The 19,758-nt window shown below is 38.2% G+C and overlaps 2 protein-coding genes across 2 annotated transcripts in view; both read right to left on the minus strand.

Moving 5' to 3' along the window:
* Positions 1-19,758, minus strand: part of LOC109000535 (endoribonuclease Dicer homolog 2-like) — a 47,832-nt gene that overhangs the window by 19,668 nt on the left and 8,406 nt on the right. The gene's annotated exons all lie outside the window — the stretch shown is intronic.
* Positions 13,922-19,698, minus strand: LOC109000534 (endoribonuclease Dicer homolog 2-like). Its single transcript, XM_035693486.1, has 9 exons — positions 19,380-19,698; positions 18,917-19,194; positions 18,405-18,817; positions 18,149-18,252; positions 17,245-17,441; positions 16,469-16,678; positions 15,294-15,698; positions 14,753-15,031; positions 13,922-14,517 (listed from the first exon to the last, which is right to left on the minus strand). The coding sequence occupies exons 1-9, from the start codon at positions 19,456-19,458 to the stop codon at positions 14,164-14,166; spliced, it is 2,319 nt and encodes a 772-aa protein (XP_035549379.1). The 5' UTR covers positions 19,459-19,698; the 3' UTR covers positions 13,922-14,163.

Here is a 19,758-nt window from a genome sequence, read left to right on the forward strand (position 1 = left end):
TTGGGGTTATGTATATTAAATTGGATATGAATAAAGCTTATGATAGGGTGGAGTGGAAAGTTTCTTGAAAAAGAGTTGATTAAAGAAGTGCTGATTTTGTCATGTATATGTTCGGTATAATACATGATTTTAATTAATGGGATATCTACATCATCCTTTGTCCCCTCACGGAGATTGAAACAAGTTGATCTGTTGTCACCCTACTTGTTTGTTATGTGTGCTAAATGTTTATTTACTCTTATTCAAGATGTTGAAAATAGGAGGATGATTAAGGGGATAAAAGTATGTAATGGGGTGCCAACAATTAATCACTTATTTTTTGCTGATGATAGTTTCTTGTTTTGTCAAGCTACTGTTGCTAGAAATTATGCTCTCAAGAATCAACTATAGATTTATGAAACAGCTTTTGGACATCAATTAAATCTTAAAAAAAAAAAAGAGTTATTAATTAGTAGAAATGTTGGTGTGGATGAAATTCAGGCTATCAAGGATATTTGGAATGTACACTCCATTCAAGCATATGATCGTTATTTGGGCTTGCCATCTTTTGTTGGACGTTCTAAATATGTAAAAAACTCCTATCACAAGTTGGTCGGGAAACATTAATTAAAGATGTGCCCAAGCTATTCCTTTTTTTTTTTTTTTTATTGGAAATATGGACTTCTTTCATTATAAATTCAAATGGAGAAGGTTGTGAATACATGGAGGATAATCCTCTACAAGGATACACTCCTTAGAGAGAGTCAAGGCCTTCTTAGCTCAGCATTGTGCCACAACATTGGAATTTCTAGGAAGATGACATATAGACTAGCTATGAAGGCAAGCTAAATATTTCTTGATGTCCCTAACTAGTTGACCCATCAAGCTCCAATTGTATTCTCATTGATGGTCTGGACAACAGATAAGGAGTCTCCTTCCAGTACAATGTTGGAGATCTTCAGTTTTGAGCATAGTATGACAACTTTCAATGATGCAAAGGCTTCACCTAGTTGGGATTCAGGAAACAGGTCCTGAGAAGACATTAAGGTAGCAATAACCCTTCCATCTTAGTCTCTAATTACCACACCAATGCCTACTTTGCACCTTTCTTTGTCAACAGCAGCATCCCAGTGGGCCTTGAAATGATTAATAGGAGGCACACACCACTTCTTTGAGGATGGGGCAGGGTTGGGTTTCTGTCTTTGTTGAACGCAGCATTGACTAATATCAAGTAGGTTCAAAGAGATTAATGTAGTAAAGACTTGATGGGAGAGGTAAACTTGGATTCAAAAACCCAAGTGTTCTTGCGATGCCATATATATTTTGCTATTATGGAAAACTCAGTGAGTTCCTCTTCAGACAGAATGGAGAAAAGGTGGTCTAATACTTCCTTGAAAGGGGCATCGATTATATTGCACTTCTGAATCCTCCTTGAGCTTAGGCTCCATATAGCTTGGGCAGCTTTGCACCCCCATAGGGCATGAGCAACATTTTCAAGATGGCATAAACAGATGGGGCAAGTGATTATACCACTTTCCTTTTGTGAAGGTTGAGTTTTGTTCGAAGGATTTCCTTGGCTGCTTTCCAGATGAACATCTTAATACAGTTAGGACCTTTTAGTTGCCAAATACTATGCCATAGACCGGTTGGTTGGGAGGTCCTAGAAGGTTGACCCAGCTTGCTTTCTGTAATGGATCCTTGAAGGTGGTAAGCAGATTTTACTGAGAAGATGCCTTTTAGAGGTGCCTCTCCAAGTCAACATATCTGGGCTCTTGCATGGATTGATTGGAATTCTAGAAATGATTTATGCTTTAGACTCACTGAAAACTTCCTTGATCAGATTTACTTTCCATTGCAGCGTGTCCTGGTCTATTAATTGAGCCACTTTTGCTCCTTCCTCGAGAATTATAAGAGAGGATTGGATCTTGTATGAGCTAGGTGAAGGGATCCACTTATTGATGTAGGATAGAAGTGAGAACAAGAGATAGAAGCAAAGTAATAGGAAATAGAGAAGAAAAGGAACCAGAAGAGAAGAAAGGAAGAAGAAGAAAGCAGGAGAGGGGTTGGAAGGAGGCGGCTGTGGCACTAACTCTTTTCTCTTAATTCAAAAAACTACCATTCCAATGTTCCTTACAAGTCCTTAAGTAGTAGGGCAATACAAACCCTAAATGAAACAAATAACACATTAAAAAAAAAAAATAGAAGATGTCCTTAAATAGTAGGGTAATACAAACCCTAAATAAAATAGATAAGACATTAATAAAATAAATAAAGCATTAATAGGAGATGTCCTCATCAACTCTCTCGAGGTGGAAAAAAAGCTCGACTCTGTCGAGTTGACAATTCACACTAAGGCTGCTATCAATCACCCAACCATAAGCTAAGTAGTTGAGCACACTTCTTCTGACGGCCATAAACACGTGTGAGTGGAGGCCTGAGTCTGGTGTCCCTACCCACTTCTCCGGAACAGGTGGCTGGTGACCCGGGCAAAGGAAGATCCTGCTGGCTCCGATAAAGCTCTAATAAATCTGGATCAAGCTGTTGAAGTGTCTCTCTGGGAATCCATGTACAATCAGAATCTGGTCGTTCGACCCTACGAATAAGGAAACACTGAACGTCTCCATCATTGGTCAACACAATATGTTCATCTAGAATAGTATCAATTTTATCTTTGTGTACTGTGATAGATGGTATTGGATTAGGAGTGAAAAAAGATTCAGGATCAGGGTCCACAGATGGGCGTAGAAAAGGATCATTGGAGGAATGAAAATGACCTTTGTAAGCAACTAAGTCCTCAACATTGAAAGTATGGTGTCAACTAAAATGTGATGGAAGATCAATGACATAGACATTTGGACTAACATGCTTTAAAAATTTAAAAGGATTAGCATTACGTGCCTGCAATTCAGAAATGGATCTAGGTGAACGCCTTTCCAGTCTAATTTGGATCGTAACATAATCCCCAATATGCAGATTAACTCGAAGTTTATATGATGCATTACTAGTTTCAAGTTGTTTATATGCAAGTCATGAAGATGTTGTACAAATGCTTTAGCTGACACAGACACACTAGCGTGTGGGGACATGAGAATAAGGTCTGAAGGCTTCTTAGATTTATGGCCATGAACAACTTCAAAGGTACTCACCTAAAGACCAATTTACTGAAATGTTACATGAAATTTGAGTTGTAAGGGAAATCGAAACCCAATCCTAAAGATTTTCCTGCACCAGACATCTTCTAAAATTGCCAAGATTACGGTTAACAACTTCAGTTTGACGACCTGTCTGAGCAGGGGTGACTATTGGAGACTCCAACAGGACCTCCATAACAACCACAACAAACACAACAGAATCACCTACGAGTGTACACTCAGCCTCCTTAGGGTTAATGATATTTAGCCCTTTTCGTTCCACAATTTTCTTTGCTTGCGGTGAACCAATAGGTTTTGGAGGTAACGGATTAAGATGAATCTTCTTTCCATTAAACATGAAGGAACATGAATTGGATCGACCATGGATGGTCACATCCAAGTCAAACAACCAAGGCCTACCAAGAATGACATGACCGACATCCATAGGAATGACGTCACACCATATATGATCCTTATACTCTAGGAATTGGATGAGCACTGAACAACGCTCTTTTATAGCTATGGAAGAAATATCAACCCAAGAGACACTATACGGCTGAGGGTGAGGAACTGGCTTCTACCCAAGACGTGACACAGTAGCCACAGAAACAGCATTAATGCAACTACCACTATCCACAATGATTTTACAACCCTTATCACTAATTTTGATGTAAGTATGAAAAATGGCATGACGACTCCAATCATCAGCATCTTTGGGCTGGATAAGGGTACAATGAACAACACTTATCTGAGGTGTGTCGGGAACAAGGGGCATAGAACCTAGATCCACAGGAAGGGTCCGGATGCAACCTAAGAAGGTATCTTCATCATCACTCAAATCACCAAACTCTTCAAGCTTAGGTTCATAGACTTGATCTTCTAATGGCTCATCAACAACACCCTCATGTTCTTCAATGACCAAGGCTCGACTAGGACAATTGGAGGCAATATGGCCAAAACCCTTACAGTAGAAGCACTGCAAGCAGGAGGAAGTCTTTGGAATTTCAGGACCTTTACCCTTATTTTCCAATACAGGAGGAACATTAGATGGGGGAGGCCCTAGGAGAGACTTAGGGGGAAGAGTGGATGCTAGGGTGATGGACTGGCGGTTGTCACCACGCTTTCCATACGGAGTCCTGGTAACCGACTCATAGTCTCGAGCTAAAGAATAAGCGTGGCCAAGAGTAGTGACACCCTGAAGGACAAGCTCGCGCTTAAGATCTTCTTTTAGGCCTTGTCTAACCTACTCAAAGTCATGGCCTCATCCTCAACTACATGACATCTCATTCGTAACTCATCAAATTGAGTGACATACTCAGTCACTGGCCGATTGCCCTGTGTAAGGGCATTCCATTGGTCCAATAAATTACCCTTGGAAGATTGGGTAAGTACTTCTCTTGAAGGCGACACTTCATTTTTTCCTAACTCCCAACAAGAAGCGCATGTCGCCTCTCAAGAAGATCCTTTACACTTTCCCAAAAGAGTTGGGCAGTGCTAGTTAATTTCAAGCTGGCGAATTCAACTCTCCAATCCTCAGGAACCCCATACCAAGTAAAAAAACGATCCATATCCGTAATCCATTGAGTAAAAACTCGAGGATCTAAACAACCATCAAAAGTAGGGGCATCTAACTTGATGTTTCTAAATAAGCGCTCGTCATGACGAGTAGGAGATTGAGTACCCTGACGGTAATAGTCTCGTCCGCACTCACGATTATAATCCCTATCCCCACGATCACGTCTAAAGTGTTGTCGACCACCTCGTCGATGATGATGGTCTCTATTATGGGACGCTTCAGAGTTTTTAGATGAATGAGGGGGTTCCTCAAAATTGTTCAACCTAGCAGCTAGGTCCCTATTCTCCTCACGAGTAGTAGCCATCTCAGTTTGGACAGCCGCTAATTGAGTTTGTACATGTTGCTGGTTACTGGCTAGTTGAGCTAATTGTTGAGTGAGGGCATCAAATTGGGAAGGATCCATGGTAAAGGTACTGGAACTAGAGGTGACACGACGACCACTACGCAATTGCATGCAATGCAACACTAGCTAAATGAGGTGCAACGAAGAGATCAATGAACAATAAGTGCAAGTCATGAAAAATATCAACTGAGCAAATTTTTTTTTTTTTTTGGATTAAGTAAATCCAAAATATGGCAAACAAATAATGCTGATGTTTAAAATAACAAAACAATGGTCAAATGCTAATCGAACGAATCCAATCACATAGCAATGCTGATATTTTTGTTTTAAGAAGTTTTTTTTTTTTTGGAAGGACAATCAATGCAAAGATGAAAAGTAAAGGTTCAGGCTATGAAAGTGAGAATGGGAACACAAGAAATAGGAAGTAAAACAAAATCCAAGTGTTGAATAAATCTGGCCATAGCAAATGTGGGTTTGGCTAAATTCACTATGGTAACAGCATCACATAGAAACAATTAATACATTTTCAAAACAAGTCGATAGTGTAAAACCAAAAAAAGGAGATAGTAAAACTCCCTTTACTCGTTGAGAACTGTGCATAGTTGGTGAAACTCCCTTAATGGTGTACCCAACTCCCTTTCTTTCTTTCTTTCCTTTTTTTGTTTTTTTTTTTACTAGCTTCGTTTTGCTGCACTTGTTGTTCTGGCTATTTCTGCACTGGGAGTTGCGTGAGAGGAGAGATAGAAAGAGAGAGAGAGACGTCTACTAGAGGGACAAGAATCGGAGCTGAGGTAGAGGAGGGCACTGTGTTTCCAGCACCGTCTGCCTCAGGTTTCGTGTTTCCGCACTTGTGGTCTCTGGGATTTCGGCACTGGGTATTTCGGGGGAGGAGCGTCAACGAGTAGGGGCTGTATCGGGCCGGCGTGGACGACAGTGCAACACAGATGGAGAGGCCGAAAGACTTACCGGTAGTGTGCTCAGGGTCGGGAGAGGCAGCGACGACAACAACTCACAGAGAACGATAGGGATAATTGCAGAGAACCGATTCACTAAAGGGGACTGTGAATGCGACGGTGGAGTGCGGCAGCGAGACCGAGATGATGAGATGGACAGAGGGACTGAGACAGGGTGTGGTTGCTTTATCGGGCTCAAGAGGTGCGGTGATTTCTGGTGATTTTCGACAGTCTCACTTGGTAGTTTTCGGCAAGGTCTAAGAAGAAGATGAAACAAGGCGAATGGGTTTTCGGTGGTTTCTGGTGAGAAGAAAGTGAATGGGTTTTCGGCGCTGGGTGTTTTGTCGGCATGGTCTGGTATGGTTGATCTGAGAAGAAGGTGAATGGGTTTTGTTTTGGCTTGGATGGAATGGAACTCTTTAGTGGGAATGGTTTGCCGAAAAATGAACAAAATGGGGACCGAAATTAATCTATTGTTTGAGAAAACAACAGAACCGGCTCTTTATACCAAATATGATGTAGGATAGAAGTGAGAACAAGAGATAGAAGCAAAGTAATAGGAAATAGAGAAGAAAAGGAACCAGAAGAGAAGAAAGGAAGAAGAAGAAAGCAAGAGAGGGGTTGGAAGGAGGCGGCTGTGGTGCTAACTCTTTTCTCTTAATTCAAAAAGCTACCCTTCCATTGTTCGTTACAAGTCCTTAAGTAGTAGGGCAATACAAACCCTAAATGAAACAAATAACACATTAATAAAAAATAAAAAAACAAAAACAAAAATAGAATATGTCCTTAAATAGTAGGGTAGTACAAACCCTAATTAAAATAGATAAGACATTAATAAAATAAATAAAGCATTAATAGGAGATGTCCTCATCACTTATCCTTCCAGATGCTCACCTTGTCCCCATTGCCTATCTTTTCCACATTAAACCTTCAGCTAAGAGAGGTCTTGCAGAACTAATACTCCTCCAAATAAAAGAGTCATTGTTTTTCACCTTAGCTAAAAAGAAACTTGTTTTGGGGTAATACTTTGCTTGTAATACTTGAGCAGCCAAAGACGAAGGGCTTTGTAGTACCCTCCAACCTTGTTTAGCTAGTAGAGCCAGGTTGAAGTGTTCACAATCCCTAAAACCAAGACCCCCCCTCCTTCTTAGACTTACCCAAAGTCCTTCCACTTCATCCAGTGTAGCTTAGCTTTGTTCTCATTTTGGCCCCACCAGAAAGTTTGCATCAGCTTGTTGATGCCTTTGAGAATGCTCTTGGGGATCTCGAATATACCCATGCTGAAGGTGGGGATCGATTGGATAACTGACTTAAGGAGTATTTCCTTTCCTGCTTGGGATAGCAGGTTTGTTTTCTAGCTTCCCAATCGAGTCTTAATTCTGTCCAGTATTGAGTTGAAGGCCCTTACTTTGTATCTGCCAACATAAGATGGGAGTCCCAAGTATTTTTCAAAGGGACCCGAGGCCTTTATACCTGCTATATTCAGAATATTGAGTTGAGTATCCTGCTTAGTGTTCTTGCTGAAGAATATAAAGGTTTTCTTTAATTTCTGACCAGAGGACTTCTCAAAGGCTGAAAGTATAGAGTACAAAATGGTCCATTTAGATGGGAGTGCCTTACAGAAGACGAGGCTATCATCTACAAAAAAGAGATGGTTAATCTTAAAGGAACTTCGAGTTACTGGGATGCCTGATATGAGCCCCTGCAGTTCAGTAGCCTTGTTAAGTGAGAAGCTGAGGATTTTAGAGCACAAAATGAATAGTTAGGGAGATACAGGACCCCCTTGCCTAATACCCCTTGAAGGAAGGAAAGTCTCTTGAGGAATCCCATTTACAAGGATGGAATAGGAGACTGTAGTCACACATTGCATAATCAGTTCAATCTAGTCATCTTCAAATCCCATTTTTTTCATCACAGCTCTTAGGAAAGACCACTCTACCCTATCATAGGCCTTACTCATGTTAAGTTTAAGAGCCATGAAGCCTTCCTTTCTTCCCCTCATCCTATTTTGCATGGAATGCATCAGTTCATAAGCCACAATGATATTATCAGATATCATTCTTCCTTGAACAAAGGCACTTTGGGTGTCTAAAATGAGGTTTGGTAGAATCAACTTCAGTCGATTGGCAATGACCATTGCAATGATTTACACATTGCCATGATTTTGTAAAAAAACATTGCAAAGGCTAATTGGTCTAAAATCTTTGACAAGGATGGGAGATTTTTTCTTGGGAATGAGGGTGATATATGTATGGTTTATTGGTAGGAAACCTTGCTTGGAGTTGAGAAGCTCCATCACTGCAACAACAACATCAGTACCCACAATAGACCAGTGATCTTGGTAAAATACAGCAGGGAATCAATCAGGACTAGGAGACCTTAGAGGATTCATCTCAAAAATGGCTTTCTCTATTTCCTCCCTAGAGTAGGCCCTCTTTAAAGTCATTTTCTTGTCAGCTGTAACAATGGCCTCAAAATTTTCTAGAGTTTCAGTAATACCCACAGGGTTTGAGGATGAGAACATGTTTTGGAAATATTCTTGAAATAGTCTTCCAACCTCTTCTTGACCAAACAGAGGGTTGCCATTCTCATTATGTAGTAACTTAATAGTGTTCCTTTATTTTCTGTGAGTTGCACACTTGTAGTAGAATTTGGTATTTCTGTCACCCTCCTACAGCCATTTTTGTTTGGCTCTTTGGCGCCATTTGATATCCTCCTCTTCAAGTACAGCATCAAATTCTTTTTGCTCAGAAGTTTAACTTGAGCATTCAGGTGGCCTAAGTTAGAGTCTTGCAAGGTTTTGAGCAATGCTCTTTTTTGTGAGATAGTGAGTTTCTGGTGACTTTGAGTAGATCTATTCCATTCCCTTAATTGAAATTTGCATCTCTCAAGGCCTCTCTTAGTAGTTTCTACTCTGGTCCTAGACATGGATGCACCATACCATGCTCTCTTTACAATTGCTTCACAGCCCTCTGTTTTGGTCTAGTTTGATTCATATATGAAGAAGCTTCTTCTTTGAAAATTAATGCTAGGTTCATGATTATGACAGCTAATCAAGAGGGGCTATGATTAGTGCAATGGGCAGGCAGGACAGAAACCAAATTACTATCAAATAGGAGGTGCCAATCACAGTTTACAATTGTCCTATCTAGCCTTTCTTTGATAAAATCCATTCCATCACAATTATTACACCATGTAAATTTGGACCCCTAATAGCCGAGATCCCCAAGATCACAGTCCACAATGGCTTGTCTAAAATCCTCCATCTGCTTGTAAGGCCTATAAGAAGCACCACATTTTTCATCTTGTGCCACTATTTCATTGAAGTCCCCCATACAAATCCATGGTATCCCATGATCAAGTTTCAATAACCTCAATAAGCTCCAACTTTCTCTTCTTCTACTCATAACAGGTTGTCCATAGAAGCCAATTATTAGCCACTTTTTGTTTAAGGACTTTGAGGCAACATGAAGGGAAATGTGACTGAGAGAATAAGAGTGTAGTTCTGCATTTAATTCATTCTTCCAGAAGGCTGCTAAGCCCCCACTTCAACCAATGCAGCCAATTGTAAAGTTGGAGTCGAATCCAATTTTATTTCTGATGTTTTCAAATCTATCTCTTCTACACTTGGTTTCACATAGGAAAACGATATCCGGGTCCTTTTCTCTCACCAATAGGTGGAGCTCTCGAACTGTTCGAGGGTTCCCAAGCCCTCGACAGTTCCAATAGATGAATTTCGTGAGGATTGGCAGAGGTTGTGGACATTATAGAAAAACTTTATTCTTCTTGAGGGGTATGTTGGTCTCACCTGCCACCCCACCCACTCTTTTTCTTGAGGTAGTAGGAATCAACAACCCTCATGTGTTCCTCACTAGGGCCTGCAGATAATGGTGTTTCCCCACTCCTAGCCCTTCTTTTCCAGTTGGCTAGAAGCCTCTTTATGGTTTGTCTAGTCATCTTGGAGTTGGAAATATTAAGAAAAGAGCTACCCTGGCTTCCTTCACATGCAGGCAATTTAACAAGGCCAGTTGGCTCGAGAGTGGGGGACATGATGTTGAGAACAAGAAGACTGGGCAGGGCTGTGTTTTCAACAAAGGTGTCAGCGGCATTGGTTGGGGTCTTGAAGTTGGAGGAAAATTCCCCATTTTGCAAGATATCCTTACCTTTATTCCCTTCTTCTACATTGTTACCAAGAGTGGTAACAAACAACTGATCATGTGGTGGAGTTTCGAGGTCATTAACCTCTAATCCCAGCTTTTCTACTAGAAGAGGTCCAAGTTCTTCATCACCAGAACCTGAATCCTAGTCATCAAAGCTATTGTGCTTGAACTCATTTGAATCATCCATCCCTTCTCTTCTACTTGCCTGGATATGATCAGTTTTAGCTTGAGGATTAGCTTTGAGCCAAGCTCCATACTGAGATTCTACATGTGATTTTCCATCCCATGCAGACTTGGAATATCTCAGTTTTGCATGTTGAATAGAACCACATTGGAAACAGAAAGTGGGCAGTCGTTCATACTTGAAGGAGATCCAAACATGTTTGTCCCCATTGAGAGGAATCGACCTCTTGCCAGAGGCTTGGTAGTGTTTGCTAAGACATTAACTCTTAAGAATTGGCCCCATCCCATTCCCTCTCTGTTAGTATCAACTAACAGGACTTGACCAATGGTTGCACCTAACCTTTCACCCATGTTCTTGTTTATCCCTACAAAGGGCAGATTGTGAAACTGTATCCAAAAAGGTTCCATTGTGAAACTGATGTCCTTTGGATTCATGCTACCCACGCAGTCTTGTAAGCAAACAAGATTCCTATCAAAAGACCACGGATGGCCCAGCATCACCCTGTGTTTTTCTTCTGGCTCTTGGAACTCTATCAGGAATCTGTTCTTTTCCTACTTCCTTGAAGACTATTGACCCCTTTGTTCTCCATATTTTGGATATGGTGGCCTTGAAAGCACCCTTGTTGATAATCTTCTTTGATACAACTTGAGCAACTAAACATTTTTTGCTTTTCTCCTTTGAAATCAGCACATCCTCATCTGATAACTTCATTGATTGTTGTTCATCTTCAATTAAGCATAAACCTTCATCCAAGGTAGATAGTTCCTCCTCCATAGTAAACTAGAGCTGAAAATAAGGAAGCTGATTGACTCTACAGAAAGTTTGAGAGACTAGCCTCTATGTTCTAGAAGAGACATAGAGATGGAAAACCCCTTCTTTCCAAGAGAGAGGGGACTGGTTTCGATCGCCCAAGCTATTCCTACATTAACTATGAGTTGCTTTCTATAACGCCCAGGTCCTGTAGGGGTTGGAGAGTTACTTCCTGCCATTTAAACTCATATTCCACAACAATAAGACTCCACTTGATCTTTAAAATATTGCATGGTTTTAACCTATTTATCAAATCTAGTAAAACCACCATAAGATATTTTGGGTGGTAGCCTATTTTAAAAAATAACATTTCCTCGTTAAAACTCAAGTGGGCTTCCCAAGGCCTTATTAACCAAAAAACATTTATAGAACAAGGGCTTGGTGTTGGACCTAGGTGTTACATCTCCCCCCTTAAAAAAAATTTCATCCTCGAAATTTGCTTCACCTAAAGCAAAGTCTAAAATACTCAGTCCCTCATACCCATTCCATGCCTATTTTAATCCTTGCTAATTCTGTCAAACATAATATTCCAAGATTTTAACTTTCCAATATCTTCACGCAATGCGTTAAATACCAAATAATCCTCCAGGTATACACATTCACGCACGTAGTTTCAATCGTCATAAATTTTGGAGTCCAGATAAAGTCTAAAAATATAACCTCAACAATGGAGTTAACAACCTCTTAATAATTCCACCGAATTTATTTTTCTAGCTACACCTCATATAGAATTGTAAAAAGAAATCTCAACATAAAATCTTAATCTCCTATGAATAGTAAAACAAAACTCTCTAAAGTTAAGTCCTAAATTATCTCAAGTCACTATTTCCGCACCCGTAACAAGTTTACTCTCACACCATCATCTCCCCAAAAACCACGTTTCCATTGCGCACTCTGACAACTTAGCCAAAATGTCTAAAACTAGGAGTCTAGTCCATTTCAGTGCCTATCAAAATGACTCTAACCACACTTTGATAGCAACCGACTTCTTGTCTCCCAAATCCATGCACACATTTAAATTTGAAAAGAATCATTTCTTAAAGCCTGTTGAACCTAGGTCCTCAAAAAGACTTATTTCTTAAAATCTTCATAATCCAACTCTTAAACCTTATTGAGATCACTTCTTCAAGTTCGCTGAATCTAAACTCATAACTCCCATAAAAGTCATTTCTTAAGATCAGTAGAGTCATTTCTTCTTCTTTTTTTTTAAAAAAAAACCTCATCCCATAAAGGCTACAAAACCAAAAACCTTAAATCTCTTCAAAATCATCTTGTAAAGTCTAGAGAATGAGCCTACAAAATCCAAAACATCAAATGTTGTGAAATCAATCCTTAAAATCTGCAAAATCTAACGCCTCAAGTTTCATAGGACACATTCCCTAAAACCTGCAGATTCTAGAACCTTAAATACCAACACAATTATTCCATGAAATCCGCAGAATTCTAAACACCAAATCTGAGAATTATCTCTTGGAGTTTGCAGAAATTCAAAACGTCATATTTTAAAGTCTACAAAACCTCAAACCCAGTTTTCAATAAAGCTTATGTACACCTTCAAAATCTAAACTGAGTCTTATCCAAGTCGTTTCCTATAGTCTACAGAACAAGCCTACCGGATCTAAAATCTCAAATGTCATGAAAAATTATTTCTTAAAATCTTCATGGTCTAAAACCTCAAATTTCATAGGCCACCTTGCACGAGTCTGCAAATGCTAAACCCTTAAATATCATTTGAATGATATCTTGGAGCCTACACAATTCTAAAATCTTAGATCTCATCAAAATCATTTTTTAAGGTATGCGGAATCTCTAAACCTCAAATTTTCGAAAAACTCAATCCATATAGTCTGTCGGATATCCAACCTTAAATTTCATCAAACTCTTTATTATAGTCTGCAAAATCTTAAACCTGGCTCCGATACCAACTAACATCCTAGTCCCGCAGGGGTCGAAGAGTTACTCCCTATCATTTAAAGTCACATTCCAACAATAAGATTCCACTTGATCTCTAAAATATTGCATGGTTTTAACCTAATTATCAAGTCGAGTAAAACCCAATATCTCCCGCCATAAGATATTTTGGGCCTTAGCCTATTTTAAAAAATCACATTTTCTCGTTGAAACTCAAGTGGGCTTCCCAGGTCTTATTAACAATTTGTTTTTTTATAGAACATGGGCTTGGTATTGGGCACAGGTGTTACACTTCCAATTGAAGTTTTTTTTGTAAAGATTTAGAGAGCATGTTTGCTAGATTTTGGTGGGGACAACGTGAATCTGAATGCAAAATATATTGGGTTAGTTAGCCAAAGATGTGTGCTTCTAGATCATTGATTCGTTGTTGTATAAGGTTTTTAAAGCCAAATATTTCCCCATACTTCTTTCTTATAGTCAATTATTGGGTGTAACCATTCCTATGTGTAGAGGAGTATTTGTGCAGCAAAGGATATTCTCATCAAGGGATATCTTTGGCTAATTGGAAATATTAATTGTTTGGAAATATCGATGGGTGTCAACAAGGATTATGGGGTCGTTTATGTGGGAAGGCAGGGTAATGAGGCAACACATTTATTAGCTCCACATGCAAAATGAATTGAAGATACGGCACAATGGTCGCACACCTATCCTTATTTGATTTCAAATAGGATAATTGTACTAGATTGTAATTGGTTATTTGTATTTGTATTAAGAGACCGGAACTGTTTACTGTAAGCTGTCTTATGTTCTTGAACTTTGAATGAAATCAGAAGTTTATCAAAAAAAAAAAAAAAAAAAAGAACATGTACACTTCCAAAATTACAACGTTGCTTTTATTGCAGCTACTTACAAATAACAAGGCAAAATTTGCCATATCAACAACCAACACCGCTCTGTTAGAGGGAGAGCCAGAAAATAAAAACAAGAAAAGGAATTACAAAATCACTTTACACCAAAAGAGACCTTTGTAAGAGATCATACTCAGAAATATAACAGCAATAACTCATCATGAGAATAGGTGCAAATTTTCCTAGGCTTCATATTCTTATCCTTTTAACTTTTACCATGTAAAGAGAAATCCTTCAAGGACTTCAAAACTTTTTTATAAGCTAATTTTTTAGCTGTTTTTCTGTTGGCAGCTGTAGCTGTATCCTCGAATGAGCGACCTTTAGCATCTACCTTTACTGTAATGGAACTAAGACCCTCGTCGTTGTTGCGGTTCTCTTCAATAGTGTAATGCTCTTTTTGGCATAGTTCCATCAACTCCTTTACAGGATGAGACATTAGCGTTTCAGGTGTGATCAGAGGCTCTAAAAGAGGCCTTATAGAACCAAAGACCATCTCCTTATTGTATCCTGAATCAACAAGAATGGCTCCTGCTAGAGACTCTATAATATCACCAAGTACCTGTCACAAATAAGAAAATATCTTGTGATTTCTTGAATAAAATCAAAGAACATGAAAAGCCAAAACCTTTCTGTATTTTACACCCACAAGTATAAAGGTTAGGTCTTTTAAAAAAAGAAGACGGGGGGTCAAGAGAATAGGTGGGAAAAATAATACAAGCAAAGAAAGAGGAGCGGAAACCAAACATCAACATAAACGTCAACAAGAAAACAAATACAGCAATAAGCGCAATAACCTTGGGGAAAGTTGTCTTGGAGTCCCATCCAAAAGTTGATTCTGATGATACCTTCTCAAAATTGTTACTAGTTTCAACTATCTGCTTGTGGAGATCTTGTGAGGCATGGAGGATATGTTTGTGCAGTTCCCACTTGACTGCAGATCGTGCATAACAATCATTATTCACAGAAGCAGATCTCATGTCAGTTAACTGTTCTGGTGACAACCCAGGATATTTATAGTAGAAATGCTTGGTCATGAGATAATCCAAAACTGAGTCCCCAAGAAATTCAAGCCGCTGCACAAGTAACAAACCTTTAACAAAGTCAAGAATAACAAAAATTGAGGGATAAAGACTAACAAAAGAAAAGAAGATAACCAAAACTCATGAAACAGAAGTAAGAGAGGCATCATGAGATAGATCACGTGTTTGAGTGGTTTTGTTTCTGTGTTTCATTAGAAAATTCATATTATTGCTCTTTGGATTTTCTCACGAAACAGCATAAAAAAGTTGTATAAATTAATGGTATAGATCTCGACAGAATAGGTATCAAATTTACCTCATAATCTCTTGGAATCTCGCGATGCATGCTACCATGGGTCAATGCTTCCACTAACAATGAAGGATCACGAAATGAGTATTTCAATAGGGACTCCAAATGTCTGACATTGAGGCGCTTCTCAGCATGAATTAGGAATGGTCTCTCATATGGTGTTTTACGAAAATCCACCTTTATACCCAACCATTCCATAAATAATAATGCTGATGTTTCACCGCCAATGCTTAGAAATGCACCAATTAGTGCCTCCACAACATCAGCAACAGTTTTACTTTCCATCTTCCTAGTTTCCCTAATATAGATTTTTCTCGTATTAAAAAGTAACTCCTCACTTGATGCACTACCCAATCTATCACCCAGAATGATCCACTTTTTCGGATCGAAGGACTCATTTTGAATAAATCCCTACAATTTGAAGAATGTAAAGCTAATCACATATACGATAAAAATAAACAATAGTTATCAGTATAGTCATAGAAAAGCAATATAGGTTATCATGTCACGAAGGGAGTTCCAATTGACCTTAAATTGTGATGAAAAAGTTAGATCTATATTATCTAAATGCCTAAAGGTTTTTTCAAAACAAATCCACAAAAAGAGGACATTTGGCAGTATTAATCATGTTGATTCATACAAATAGCTCAGGATCCTTGAAGAAAAAATCTTTACAAGACGGAGTAGAGAATGGCTTCAAAGGCAGAGTATACACCTAAACTAAACTTAAAAAATAAAAAATAAAATAAATAAATAAATAAACAAAGAGCCCACTGGAATTATATGCAAGCCATTACAACAAGAAAATAAGGAAATAGAGAATACATACATTAATACTATCAGAATTGAGAATGGAAATCTTAGATGTGTCAAAGGATCTAAACAGGTACAACCTTCAATTCAAACACAAAGTCAACATCCTTTTGGCATTTAATTTAATGCTAAAAAGAATAGATATCAGATACACAAACACACACAAGGATTTATATATGTTTTTTTAATAACTGTATTGATTTATTTATAATTATATGTATGATTGTTTGTATTTTATATATATACATACATGCATACATACATATATTTATATATTACAGATAGGAAAAAAAAGAGAGGGAAGAATATAACAAATTCATGAGAATGGGCACTCCATGAATTTAAAGAATTAGCAAAAACACATTTACCGGAAGTTTGCGGTAACATCCAAACTCACAAAGAGCTGCATTTGAAATTATTTTTTCTCTCTTCGAAGTAAGGACACCCTCGGGTTGATCTTGATAGGTCTTAAAAAGCTGTTGACTCACTGCATATTTGAGAAATGAATCTCCAAGCGTTTCTAAGGATTCCAAGTCAAATGTCTCTTGGCATTTCTTTGTAGTAATTGCTTCCAAGACCTACCATCAAGATATGGTTAACAAAAGTTCAATATGCCGTTAATGACAGTGATACTGATACTGTGTCTTCGAAGGGAATGAAAGTCTTACTAATACAAAATATTAGTAAATAGTTTATCAGGCCAGAATGACAGAGGAGGGGGGGAGTGTATATTACCCACATTTTTTTGATACAGCAATTTTAAGTATATATATATATAGTATTCTCCATTAAGCATCTTATGCTTAAGTTTTAAAAAACAGTGGGAGTTTAAAATGTAAACTTTCCTGAAATAATAAAATGTAAATTTAGCTGCAGACAATTTCACAACCAGATAAAAGAACAGGCAGGAACCATATGCTTTATCCCCATTGTTCTAACAGTAGCATGCTTGATCTTGGCTGCTCTTGACAACAATGGTTAACTGTTGAAAACTTTGCACAATGCACATTCCATGGCGCAAATTCATGATAATAGACAATACTATCATCTACGGAAAATAACATAATCATCAATGATGGACTAGGACTTCAGTAAAGTAATGCCAACAACTATCAAGAGCACATTTATAAGAAGGATAACGCACCTTGGAAATTGGGACAACATCATTTTGTGTGCAATGATCCAAATGCATCTTTTTTAAGTTGGCAGCTATAAGCAAAGACTCAAGTCGGTGCATGATTGAAGGAACAAATGAGAAAGAATAAAATGTATTGACTGATATCGGCGACATAACTATAGAACAAAGCTCCGGAGGCAATTCAACCGACCGCTTACTCAATTCTGGAAAGATAAAACAGGTAGCATTTACTAATAAAGAAGCATCATAGGTCTAATAATGTTAAAGAGCTTATTCAAGAAAATATCCTCTAGGGTATCCTATGCATTGTCACTTCAACCCTTATCAAAATATCATAATGCAACCTGGACTTGAGGAGTAAACCAAGATGAACATTTACTACAGCAGGAAAGGAGTAAACCAAGATGACCAGCTGGGATAATTTATTTTGCTCTAATCAAGATGAATCAGATAAGTCCAAAGCCAACAATAGAAAATAGAAATAATTTTGTAGCACAGAAGACTTGTGGAATAAAAAAAGGCAAATTTTTAAATTTCTTTCTTAAAAGAAATAAACGAGGCTGGATTATTCCTTTTTATACAAACCATATGCCAAACAGAGGGCAGAGCCAAGAAGACTAGCACTTAGGCTTGTTTGGATTCACAAGTCATCTCAGCTCATCTCAACTAATCTCAACTCATCTCACTACTATTCATTACTATTCAGCAACTTTAACTCACAAATCTCACTACTATTCACAACTCATCTCATTACTATTCACAATCCATCTCAACTCATCTCAGCTCATCTCAAGTCATCTTCGAATCCAAACATCTCCTTAAACTGAAAGCCTACCCCCAAGAGAATCGTGATTGACTAGTGCTTGTGTCAAAAGAAAGGATGAGAATCTAACATATAAGAACTTCAAACCTTTCTCTTTCTGATTTCTGCCTCTTTGAAGATAATTTTTCACCCTAAAAATGGGTCTCCCACTAACCCATGATTCGTGCTCATAAAGCAGCTTGATTCCATGCCTGTGTTTGGAAAATTTTGGATTAATTACAATTAGCATTCCACAATTACAACATATTCTTAAAGAACAACAGTAGATTTACATTCGACGGTTGCAACATATTCTTAAGAACAACAGTAGATTTACATTCAACAGTCTATAATAGTTACATACTGTTTTTCATAGTACTCCTTGTAAGTATTGATTTTGCGACGACGGTGCTGCATACGTGAGTTTGCATTCAATTCCAAAATCCCAGTTGTGCAATACAACTGATCAGTGTGAGGGGTGTACACCAAAGAATTCTGAAGCAGGCAAGTGCATACAGGACCATCTTTGGTTTGTACAATACGAGCACAACAATCCTTGGGTAAAGCACAATTCAAGTGAATTTCACCATTCTTCATACACGAAAATAGCACAGAATTAACGCAATGCCAATCAATGATCACAGGTCTCTGAGGCTTTCCAGTGGCTGGGAGCAAAAGATAATCAGTCTCAGCTCCCAAAATATCTCTATCCATATTCAAATCATGATAAATAAGAACTCTTAAAAGAGTTTTCTGAAACCTTCGACACAAAAGGACCTGCAAACAAAATGCTTTATTATTTAATATACCACTTAAACTAACAAAGTAAAGCAAAGTGAAAAAAAACAGAGAGAGAGAGAGAGAGAGAGAAGTGACCTGATCTGTGCGGAGATTAATCTCTCCTACATATTTAAAGTTCACTGTCAAACTACCCCTGTCAACATCCAAGTCAAAATGCAAGCTTTCAAGTTCAGATTCTAGCTTATTTCTCAGGACAAGCACAATATCATGAACTGGAATATCGTTAACAAATTTCTGCTCCAGCTCCAGCTCCATTAAGTAGCAATGATACAATATATTCGAATTCTTTGGAACATGACCGACCAGTTCAGGTGGGAAATAACTGGGTTGCTTATCAACATAAGGTTCGTTCCCTGTAGATTTAATGGTTACAAATAAGAGTATTAGTGGCAATCAACAAAAGAATAAGAAAACAATGGGGCTGAAAAAACACAAGGGGCACAGAATTCTTCCTGTCTTACATATGGGCATTGTAAGCATAAAATGGATAACAGTCAATGCTTGAAGAAAAATGCACACACAATACAATAAATTTTACCCCTTTCTTGAAGATTATGTCTCAATACACCAATCTCATGAAGTTGATTGCATGCTTCAAGAATGATCTCAGAATTCATGTGTCCTTATTGAACAAAGGAAAGCTCTTGGGAAGTGCAAGTCTTCTGATCCCTGAAAGCTTGAAATTTACAAGTCAATGAACAGAACACGTAGCAGAATGAGATAATAAAGATTACCGATGAGGAACAACTAACCAATCTGAAGATAAGAGAACAATGATTGAATCAAATATAGTTGAAGCAGAGAGTGATTGAAGGGGAAAAAAGAGAAAGGACTAAAAGAACTTCGACAAATAACTGGGTTGCAGAGAATGAAAGCCAGTTGCAACGCTTTGTTATATATACACAGGCAGCTACGAG

This window comes from Juglans regia, chromosome 8 (assembly GCF_001411555.2).
Source record: "Juglans regia cultivar Chandler chromosome 8, Walnut 2.0, whole genome shotgun sequence".
Taxonomy (NCBI): domain Eukaryota; kingdom Viridiplantae; phylum Streptophyta; class Magnoliopsida; order Fagales; family Juglandaceae; genus Juglans; species Juglans regia.

Bases quoted from the DNA above. Each gene is read 5' to 3' on its own strand.
- LOC109000534 (XM_035693486.1), bottom strand. From the start codon at position 19,458: ATGAATTCTGAGATCATTCTTGAAGCATGCAATCAACTTCATGAGATT. The intron at 17,442-18,148 runs GTTTGAAGTTCT...TTATCTTTCCAG, and splicing joins CAGAAATCAGAAAGAGAAAG to AATTGAGTAAGCGGTCGGTT. The intron at 15,032-15,293 runs GTAAATTTGATA...TTACTTGTGCAG, and splicing joins AGATTCCAAGAGATTATGAG to CGGCTTGAATTTCTTGGGGA.